The sequence below is a fragment of the Podarcis tiliguerta genome (genome assembly GCF_965153285.1).
Source record: "Podarcis tiliguerta genome assembly, chromosome: 7".
Taxonomy (NCBI): domain Eukaryota; kingdom Metazoa; phylum Chordata; class Lepidosauria; order Squamata; family Lacertidae; genus Podarcis; species Podarcis tiliguerta.
In genome coordinates this window covers 87,305,251-87,316,859 of record NC_139540.1, presented here as the reverse complement: position 1 = coordinate 87,316,859, position 11,609 = coordinate 87,305,251, and the positions used below count along the sequence as shown (strand labels likewise).

The 11,609-nt window shown below is 41.2% G+C and overlaps 1 protein-coding gene across 1 annotated transcript in view; it reads right to left on the bottom strand.

The window, feature by feature from the left end:
- Nucleotides 1-6,243: 6,243 nt before the first annotated feature.
- Nucleotides 6,244-11,609, bottom strand: part of XRN2 (5'-3' exoribonuclease 2) — a 64,318-nt gene continuing 58,952 nt past the window's right edge. The window contains exons 29-30 of the mRNA XM_083448614.1: nt 9,823-9,967; nt 6,244-6,821 (exon numbers count right to left, since the gene is read on the bottom strand). Coding sequence (XP_083304740.1) covers nt 6,765-6,821; nt 9,823-9,967 — 202 coding nt within the window. The 3' untranslated portion in view covers nt 6,244-6,764. The remainder of the gene's footprint in view (nt 6,822-9,822; nt 9,968-11,609) is intronic.

Below are 11,609 nucleotides of genomic sequence, written 5' to 3'. Positions count from 1 at the left end.
TAGTCCCTGCAGAAAGGCTGTGCAAGTTTTCCAGTGTGCGCAAGTCTGGGAAAGTTTCATTTTAAACATAGAAATTCTGTGTGTGAATGCACACATATATTATTTAAAAATGTGTATCTCACCCGCAGTGAGACAAGGAGAGCTCTTGGCTTCTCTGAAGCTGTAATGGGAAGCCTTGAGAGATGTCTTTTGAATGCCTGACACCTTGGCAAGGAAGGCACCAAGCAAGGAAACATCACTATTTAACTGCATGTCTAAAGCATACTAAGTTTAGCTTGGCAAGATTTGCTCAGGAATTGTGATGACTAAGCAACACTACTAAACTGAAAAGGGCATGTTGCACTCTCCACCATAATGCATCAGAACATAACTACTTGTTCCCTGTGCAGCTCCTAACAGCAGAATAAAACTATTTTTTAAAATAACAAATATTATAACCATTGCAAGTCTTTACTACTCTGCCCATCCATAGCTAAAGTATATATGCTAGCTACTGAAAGCAGTCTTTGCATGTGCCTGTATAAATATATTGTAAAGGGTTCCAGGTGCTAATTTGCCCTCCAACTTAAAACCCCTTTATGATTGAAAAGCCAAACTGGTTCTTTTTTGGGAGCAGCGAGGGTTTCTCCGTCTTCCTCAGCCCAGAGCAACCTTCCTTTCCATTCAGCTGTGGCATTTTTCGGGCTGCTTGAAAGAAAGGGCTTCTCCTGCAATTAGTGCTGCCGAGATCCTTAAGGCGAAGACAAACCCGGCAGACTTGGGTGAAGCTCATTATCTGAAGAGGTGGATAAGTGTCTTTGGTGCGGCCCGGCCAGGAAGGGGTCTTAAGTGGGAACAAAGAGCCTCCCGAAGTTTCTCTGGCGCAGTGGAGGGCAAAGTCAGCTGGAGGAGCACTCTCCCTCTCCAGCCCCTGGAGGAGTTGGGGGCCCTCGAGAGGCTCCCTCCCGCAGGCCTTTAATTGGCGGCCAAGACTGTCCAGGAGAGAGACCTGCATTTAACTCTGCAAAGAGGCACCTGCATGGGGGAGAGGGGGCTGGACGAAGCGGCTCCTCCTGCTGCAACTCTGAAGGCAAATAGGGATTATTTCATGGTCTCTTAGGAGAATTTCAACCTAGGGGTGTATGAGAACCACCATCCAGAACCATCCCTGCAAAAAAAATCCCTCTCCCCTGTGTACCAGGCTCTGTACAGAGGCAGAAATGACAGGGCCTTTCCCCACAATAACTGACACAAATTGATAACAAAGATTCTTATGGCACCCTAAAGACAGACATGTTTGTTATAGCGCAAGTTCTTTTGCTGTGACAGGCTGACAGGCCTACCTTGCTGGGAGCACAAAACAATCTATCAGATTGATAATATTTTTGAATTGGTATAGTCATTGGCTAGGGGCAAAGAAGCCACAGAGAATAAATCAATCCTTTCCTGGATCATTCCTCTCCGTCCTGTTATTCAGAGCTCTAGAAATTTGGGGTTCTGTTCAACTATAAAGAACAGGTGTATCTTTGCTAGGGTCCTTCCGAAGGGAAAGGTGCTGGGAAAGAGTCGCAGGAAAGTGTCTATAAAGGCAGCAGCTTTTCTGAATGTCTGGCAATGACATTTTCTAAGCAGGGAAAATTGTAACTGCTTCACATGATTTGTAGAGCATAAACCTAAAATGTGAAGTGTGAACACAACCAACAAGCATTTGCAAACAGTTCCTCACACAGAAACACTCTTCAGAAAGCTACAATAATAAAAAATAAAATAAAAATAATAATTTTATTATTTATACCCCGCCCATCTGGCTGGGTTTCCTCAGCCACTCTGGGCGGCTCCCAACATAGAATCAAACATTAAAAACTTCCCTAAACAGGGATGCCTTCAGCTGTCTTCTAAAAGCCAGATAGTTGTTTATTTCCTTGACATCTGATGGGAGGGCATTCCACAGGGCAGGCGCCACCACCGAGAAGGCCCTCGGCCTGGTTCTCTGTAACCTCACTTCTTGCAGTGAAGGAACTGCTAGAAGGCCCTCGGCGCTGGACCTGTGTCCGGGCAGAACGATGGAGGTGGAGGTATACTTCAGGTATACTGGGCCGAGGCCACTTAGGGCTTTAAAGGTCAGCACCAACACTTTGAATTGTGCTCGGAAACGTACTGGGAGCCAATGAAGGTCTTTCATGACCGGTGTTAAGTGGTCTCGGCGGCTGCTCACAGTCATCAGTCTAGCTGCCACATTCTGGATTAGTTGTAGTTTCTGGGTCATCTTCAAAGGTAGCCCCATGTAGAGTGCATTGCAGTAGTCCAAGCGAGAGATAACCAGAGCATGCACCACTCTGGCGAGACTGTCCGCGGACAGGTTGGGTCTCAGCCTGCATACCAGATGGAGCTGATAAACAGCTGCCCTGGACACAGAATTGACCTGTGCCTCCATGGACAGCTGCGAGTCCAAAAATGACTCCCAGGCTGTGTACCTGGTCCTTCAGGGGCACAGTTGCTCCATTCAGGACCAGAGAGTCCTCCACACCTGCCTGTCCCGTCCCCCCAAAACAGGACTTCTGTATTGTCAGGATTAGCTGCAGCTTTCAGTCAAATATACACTTGTATCAAGCTCAGGTTTACTGCTGCAGGATGTGTGTGCGTATGTAAGCCTACACCTGTGAGATGGCTAATTTACACACACACAAAAGGTTAAAAAAACCCATGCGCTGTGGTCTAAACCACTGAGCTTCTTTGGCTTGCTGATTGGAAGGTCAGCAGTTTGAATTCCTGCGACAGAGTGAGCTCCCATTGCTCTGTCCTAGCTCCTGCCAACCTAGCAGCTCGAAAGCACTCAAAGTGCAAGTAAATAAACAGATACCACTGCAGCAGGAAGGTAAATGGCGTTTCCGTGCGCTCTGGTTTCCATAACGGTGTCCCATTGCACCAGAAGCGATTTATTCCTGCTGGCCACATGACCCAGAAAGCTGTCTGTGGGCAAACGCCAGCTCCTTCAGCCTGAAAGCGAAATGAGCGCCGAACCCCATAGTCGCTTTTGACTGGACATAACTGTCCAGGGGTCCTTTACCTTTACCTACCTACACACACAAGCTTTCACTTTACTGTGGCATCAGTGAACGATGAAGAAGCCCCCATGAATGGTCTACCCCTCCATTCATGGGCAAACAATACCGCAACTCTCTCCCTGGCATGTTTAGCTGCCTCGGAGACCTGCCTGTTTCACAGCTTGGTCCCTCGCTTCCCACACCAGCTTTAATTTTTGTCCACTGCACATTTTGGTCCTATCCTGCAAAAGGGAACAGGGCTCCTCCATGATCCATGACAAACAAAAATGCTGAAATTCTCTTCCACACAAAAATGCAGGCGGCTTGTTCTCTTTTCTAGCGGGGCCACCCTTACTTCAAAAGAGGCCCAGGGCTTGTTTCAAGCATTCCCACATTCTGATCTACTGAAGGAGGAGGAGGAGGAATGAAACTGATATGATAGAGCAGACTATACTACTTCAGACTACAGATTGCTGGTACTCCCCTAAACAAATTCCATGCAAGTAAAAATAAAAAAGGAGGAATTGAGCAAGCAATGGTAGTCCAGTCTGCGCCGTCACCTCATTCTGCTGCATGTCTATTTATACCAAGTCTAACTTGAATTAGCTCATAGTAAACATACTGGATCCAGGTACGAGCATAAGCTAAAGATTAGCTAAAGTTTAGGCATAAAAAAACATGGGGTTATACCCAGTGTTAGTCATACTCAAAGTAAACTCACTGAAATCAACTGACCTCAATCCATTGTTTTCAGTGTTTCTACTCAAGAGTACGACTAACATTAGATAATAAAACCATAGTTGAAAGTGAAGTGAATTTCTTAACATTCCTGCTGAGGAACCAGAACCAATCCTCAAATCAATAGTGAAAAATATGCCTAATTTTAAAAGTAATAATTAATGGGGTGAGTGCCATGTCCATTACATTAGAGTGCAATCCTAAACTGAATTCTGAGTTGAAATGCCTAAATTCAATGCAGTTTACTCCCAAGTAAGCATATGCAAGATTGTAGCTTCAGTTTTTCAACAATAGATTATTAGTAGGTGAATATCTGAACACAATGTTGAAATGCATGGTGGCTTTCACAGGTGGAAGCATTAGCATTAAAACCTCTTAGTAAGAGAGGAAATTGGCCGACGTACAGAGAATTATTAATAGAGGTGGAAAAAGGCTTAAAGCTGAAAGAATATGAGCAACTAAAGTTTTTTTTCCAAAGTTGCTTACATCATAGACAATTAAATGAACAGTTTAAGGGAGACAATAAGAAAGGTTTCAGCTACACAGTGAGAGTGATACAAAATTACTCAAAAAATGTATAATCTCCTGTTATATGGGGAAACGCTGGATGAAATGCTAAAGTCAGCACAAATAAAGTGGGCTCATGATTTAGGTCACAATATACAACTTGAAAATTGGGAAAAGATGTGGAAGGTGAATTTAAAATTTACAGATTGTATTTTGTTGAAAGAGAATTATATGAAAATGATGTATAGATGGTATATTACGCCAGAGAAAGTGGTAATAAAGTATAAAAAGGATCTAAAATCTGTTGGAAATTTAAAGAAAAAGATGGTACATTTTAACATATGTGGCGGGAATGCAAAAGGGTTAGAAATTATTGAGAAATGGTATATAATGAATTGGAAAAAATGTTTAAAAAGACTTTTGTTAAGAAACCAGAAGCATTCCTCCTAGGAATTTTAGATCAAGATTTAAAAAAAGAAAATTGGAAATTATTTATGTATGCAACAACAGCGGCAAGAATTGAATTAGCACAAGCTTGGAAGACAGAAGAAATACCAACGAAAGAACAATGGCAAGGGAAACTTATGGAACATGCAGAACTGGCAAAATTAACAGATAAACTACATGAAAAGGATAACAAAGACTTTAAAAGAGAATGGGAACCAATTACAACAGGGGCAGGCAACCTAAGGCCCAGGGGCTGGATGCAGCCCAATCCCCTTCTAAATCCAGCCTGTGGACGATCCGGGAAGCAGTGTGTTTTTACATGAGTAGAATGTGCCCTTTTATTTAAAATGCATCTTTGGGTTATTTGTAGCGCATAGCAATTTGTTCATCCCCCCCCCCCCAAATATAGACTGGCCCCCCACAAGGTCTGAGGGACAGTGGACCGGCCTCCTGCTGAAAAAGTTTGCTGACCCCTGATTTACAACATATATGAAGAGGCAGCATAAAGAATTGGACTCATTGGCAGGGTTTGAATAAACAAACACAATTGTATATAACAAAAGGTAAGACTATATGTATTGGGAAAATTTTGGGAAACAACACGCAGGGTGAGTAATATGGAAATAAAACAAAATGGGAATGTGAGGGAAGTCCAGAGGAGGAGGGGGGAAATCTGGAAAATTGTTAGAGAAATATTGTTAGAGGATGTATTCATGGAAAAACCAATAAAAAATATTTTTTTAAAAAAGAAAGAAATCCATTGCATTTTAGAGTGACATCTAGAGCACATTAAAGCTCTTATTTGTGGCATTAGTCCTCCAACGCCTCATTCACACATGCAATTCATCCGTTGATGTAGCAGCCATCAAGCGATGAACATACATGTGAACTAGCCCTGTCTTATCCTAGCTTTGGACATTTTATTATTATAAACTGTGACCTGTTCTGAATGCCTTGCCCAAAAGGAGGCATATAAACACAGAAAACAAACGAGCAAGTTCCTAGAAAAAGAAAATCCCTGCATATAGGAAGATGACAATTCTATTAACGTTTCTAAATTAAATGTTTTGGGACCCAGTTCAACTCCCCTTCCTGCCACGGCTGGTGTGGGAGTTTCCTGCTGCAAACCTCCTGAGAGCAGAGAGCTGGGATTGCGCGAAAGTAGTATACACCTAGTGATGCGGTAAGAGGTGAACTATAGATTTTCCCTTTAGTGTATTTGTAAAAGAAGTGGGGAAAGCATTGCTAATTTATCTAATGTAATGGTTGGGTAAGTGCTTCAGGAGGAAGAGGCATTTATTTTAGACCATTCGTTTTTAATATCTCAAAGTCAAGCTTTAAGAAGTTACTGAAGGAAAGAAGAGTGTTTTTTCTCTCTTTCTCTGTCTCTCTCTCACACAGTTTGCTTTAGGAGGCAGGCAGCATAAGTGGCTCCTGTGGATGACGTAGCATAGGAATGACTCAGCCAAACTTGAGAACTTCTAATTCTTGTCTAATAATATGAAAGAAACTGCATAACAAAGATACATTGATGTTGTAAAAGATGAAACTTTTACTTCAAAACTTCACCAACTTTTTTTTAAAGGGACAAATACATCAACAATGAAGCACTTTAGAAGGAATGCTGACCAAAAGTCTTTAAAACATTGTGCTTGTAGATAGCCTCTAAGCTAACTTCCACAATTAAAACACAATTTCTCTGTGTGTTTTCAATGCTATTCTTCATAGGACAAACCTTTTCCTAGCTGTGAACCAAAGGGATATTCTTATGTGAATACGAAAGGCATCAACAATGTAGTAATGCAATAAAAACCACACAGTAAAGACAGAACAGGACTCCTGCTTCATTAGACTTTTCACACAAGCAAAATAAGTGCTAATTTCACTTGTATTCTGCAGTACAGTTGTAAAGTAACATATGTATCATATCAAATCTTATCAGTAAAAATGTACACAGTTTAAAAAGAAAGTTTATCACCTAGAAAGCACTCAGATGATAAAGATGGTATTTAAAAAAGGATTATTTTAAATGGTGGAAATGCCGAAAGCCTAATTCCAGTTGTATCTTCCAGAAGATGGTGGCAATGGGTAAGGCCTTCCATAACCCTGCAAAAGAGAAAGATAGTATTACTCTTTTTCCGGTCATAAGGTAGTACAAAACAGAAAGAAGAGATTACAAGAAAAGTGGCACAAGAAAAATAAAATGACATGCAAATGGAGGCACAATCCAGCCCAAAGTTAAGCAATTTTATGCCTCATCAAACCCAGAGAGAATTAAGGATGTGCTTATCTTTCTCTCTAAATCAGTAGGTCTTAACTTTGGCTTGGATCATATCCCTCAATTGCCACCAATCCTTGAACTCCGTTATAGCTATTTTTACTACTATTACTATTAAAGTTGCCATTTTTGAGTAAAACTGGACTTTAGAAGTATAAGGGGAACCTAAAACGGAAACTTGGTAAATTAACATTACAAAACATATTTACATGGAAGTTTAAGTGTAACATTAACCCTATTAAATTAACTGCTTGATACTTGAACTGACCAGTTACTCTTGACCAGTAACATGAAATTATTGTTCACATTCTTTTATTTGCACTACATTATGCAGCCTGCAAAAGGGTCATTCAGCTATGTGAACAACAGAATACTAAGAGTTAATTCAAAAGTCGGCAATTGTAAAAGAGGACTCTTTTGCAAATATGTACAATATTTCAATAAAATACATTTTGACATAGGGTACAAAGTAGTAAATAACCTTATAGTTTCTTTGAAAGGGAACTTAGGGTAACTATTTCATGCTATGCTTAATAAACAGTACTTGCATCTATGCAAAGGGTTAGCAAAGAGGCCTGTGGCCAAAATCCCATCTCCAGACTTCTATCTGATGCCCCAACAGCTGCTATTCCATAGGCAACCTAGTGCGCCTGCGGCAATCCTGTGACAGGTGAACAAAGCATTTGATGGGCTGCCCACAGATCTATTGGGAAGGAATCTAATGCTGTCCTTGAGTATGGCAGGTATATTTTGGGGGAAATTTTACAAATGAAACCCAAACCTGAATCCAATTCTGGGGTCCTATTTAGGCTATCTTTTGAAAGACAAAAGATCAAAGTAATAATCAGCAACCAATCCTAGCATTTGCAACTTGCAAAGTGCCTTACAGGAAACTCTGCATTCTTCACTCCATGTGAGACATGTCCAGATGTGGAGAACTTCACTTTTTCATTTTCAATAGCCTTCCCCGATGAATGGCTTTTGAACAAGACCAGGATGTACATCCAAGTGATGGTTGTGTGAATGTTTGGGCAGCTCCACCCCCCTCACAACTGTGGCAAGAAGCGTCCACCAAATGCTCAGGACAGCTTATCAACAGTTTGATGCAATTTCAATAGAGCTTTCAGGATCAGGTGTTTAAGGTAAGAATTGCGAAAACACTTATACTCTCATGCAATCATCCCAGTAAAGGCACAAGTGCAGACCTGAGATATCAATGGATTACTGTGTTTTGGTGCCAGCAGTGAAATGTCATTGCATGAAGGGAACTTGGGGGGGGGAGGGCTGGGGAGAGAATCAAGATCTGGAATGCAAGATCTGTCTTTCAGATTGTGTGCAGTCTTATAAGAGGGATATCGGATTATCCAAAATTATGCCAGGTAAGAATTTATTTTTGAAAAAGGGACTATGCAGACTTACCACAGGGGAAAATTACACAGGAAACAAGTTTTTAAAACAGAATGATAGCTGATCCTAGCATTAGAGAGAAGTGAAACCTCTTCAGAATGCTACCTGTTTCTACCTATTCAGTTACTCTTGAAAGAGAATGTAAGGCTAAAAATTGATTCTTATATTATTTCAAGAGCTAAGATCAGTCCCAGAAGGTGGCTCAATAATTTCAACATTGTTTAGTTTAATGTTTTTAGTTATTGTTTGCCTATGTACACAGTTTTCAACTGGTTAGCATGTTGTATGCCTACTTATATTGACAGGATTCTTTATTGCATGTTAAAAAAGAAAAATTAGTAGCAATATTTAATTCAGGCCTTGAGATAAAAATATCATTTTTATTTTAGGCAAAATATGTATGGCTAATAAAAGAAATCAGAGATTCTTCAAAGGAATGAGGAACCTGTGGCCTTCTTGTTGGACTTTAACTTCCACCAGACCCAGCCAACATGGCCAATAGTCAAGGAAGATGGGAGATAGTCCAGCAAGACATGGAGAGCAGGTCCTCCACCCCAGTCCCAGACAAAAGCAGGGCCCTTTACATGCAGGCTCATCACAGAAAGAGCATATGCACATCCACGACAAACTGCCCTACGTGACCAAAGGAAGCAAGCTAAGTCCCACAAAGGCAAAAAAGGTCTGGAGAACACGACGGAGCTCCTGTCTAGCTGGCAGGGGCAGGAGCAGCTCCAGTTCCTCCCCCCCATGGAGCGGCCACTTCGGAAAGAGAATGGAGGCAGCAAAAGGACCCTGTCATCAAACATATTCTTCTGGTAATGACAACCCTTTGACATTTTGTGGTGGCAGATATTTTCAGCCTAGGATGTGTGAAAATTGTTACAAGTCTAGATTTCAGCCACAGTCCAGATAAAATTATTCATCCTTATATCCCATTAAAATTAACAGGACAACATTAATTATAATGAGTCTTAACCACAGTTAGATCCACAGAAAAACTCACTGGGTGTTCAAGTACCTTACTGTGAAACTGTACTCTTTGCTAAATGATTAATTTACAGGAAGCCACTGTTTTAGGTATGTCTGATATGTGTGCAACCATACATGTGAACATCACGCAGAACCTGCAAGTGACCCAAAAACGTCACAAAAAGGGGCAGGGGCAGAATGGGTGTGTGTGTGTTGTCGGCTTTTTCAATGGTGTTTCAAATATACACGATTTCACTTAAACACATAGTGCTTGGAACACTCCTTGGGAGTTGCTTGTATTTAATATATCCCATACATTCAATGACTATACATATGATTTTTTCTTTAGCCAAAGAACATCCTGTTAGCTTTCAGGATTGAGATTACATTATACCCCACTTTCTTCTAGCTTGCTGAAGGATCACAAAGAACAACCACACAGCACTATGTTACCTGTCTTCCCCTTTCCCTCCGATCATTGGGCCTTTGTGGGTAATTCATTGGTCCACCTGGGCGCTGGTACTGATTCTGTTGGTAGGGTTGTCCTTGCGAATGAGGCATGCGGTTCCATGCAAGAAGCGGAGTGGCCCCTGAATTTCTGAAGAAAAAACATGTATATCATATGTACAAGTTTTCTTACCATCTGTCTAAAAGATATAGTAAGTGGTGTTGGATATGGCACACCTCAGCTTATTTACAGAAATATTAAGCACCTCTTAAAAACCAAACTTACTGTTATATTAGAACAATTTTGCTTCTTTCCTGGTAGTGGAACATTAAACAAAAACTAAACTAAGAACAAAAGTTTCTGTCTTTTCACTCCCGTATGCTCACTGGGAACAAACCTAAGGATTTAAAAATCTTTGTCAAATTCAGATTCAGGTTTTAAAGATGTCCTGAAAGAATATGGTCCATTTGGTATTGCTGCTTCCCCAACCTGCCTCTGTGCAGGGATTTGAAGTATAAAGAAAAAAAATCACGTCAGCAAAATGTAACATTATCTCAAGAGTAAACAAGCGCCAGAGTGAGGCTTTATTTTGTGGACATCCAGGCTAATCTGGGAGTCCATTCTTTCTAGTTAATTGCAGGTTGCAAATGAATTCTTACTGCAGAGTAGTTTGAATCCAGGGTAAGGGCTTTAAGCGTTATCTCCCCCCATCCATTATTCTACTCAATATGTCAGAAGGTCTGATCAGGAGGAAACCTTTTCAAGTTCTATTGATGCCGTTTTCAATTGACCACAGTGACCTAGCAACGTAAGCACTAATTGGCATGGACCAACCAACATTTGGCATACTGTTTATATGGGAACACAAATGCAATGTCTTATTATCACCAAGAATGCCATCCCAGATTACCAACAAGTACTGTTTTAACTGTACCAGTATATAGCAAGAGGTCATACACACATAAATATATACAGGAAAATGTAGTTTGTTTTAGTTATAGTTAAGACCTAAGCTCTGTCACCCACAGGATTTCATCTGTCTTCACCAAAAATTTAAAATCCATTTGAAGACAGATACATTTGAGCAAAATGATGTATCATTAGGACCAAATGATACAGAGTAGCTAAAATGTATCATCTTGGGGAAAGTACTGGAAATACCATTTCATGTACTTTGAGCAACAGTCACCAAGTGCCTACTGTTGTTGTATAAGCCAGAGTTAACATTTCTCAAGAGTTCCTAGCGGAACTCTACCAAAGCTAGTAGGCTAGGATTCAAAGATGCACTTTTCTTGTTTTGCAAATCCAACAGAATTTTAGACTTGCTTCGCTCAAGCACCAGCAAACATCTATTGAAACTGCTGCTTCCATGGCTGCTACCTCCTACCAAGATAGGAAGTCTATGTGAATGGAAGGCTCTTTAGTAATTCCAGCCTCCCACCAATACAGAGAAGTCAATTCCTAGGGGCTGTGGGAGCTTTGGCCCCACAATAAAATATTTGAGGTGGCCAGGTCCCTGCAAAGTTGATGGCCATTCCCATTCAAATAGTGTGTGTGCACTGTGTCATGTGATCAATTTTGTGGGGTGGGGCTTTCCTGGGCCCCCACAATATTTTATTCAAGTTGACACCCCTGCACCAATAAAGGGAAAGGTAAAGGAACCCCTGACCATTAGGTCCAGTCGTGACCGACTCTGGGGTTGCTGCGCTCATCTCGCTTTATTGGCTGAGGGAGCCCGGCATACAGCTTCCGGGTCATGTGGCCAGCATGACTAAGCCGCTTCTGGCGAACC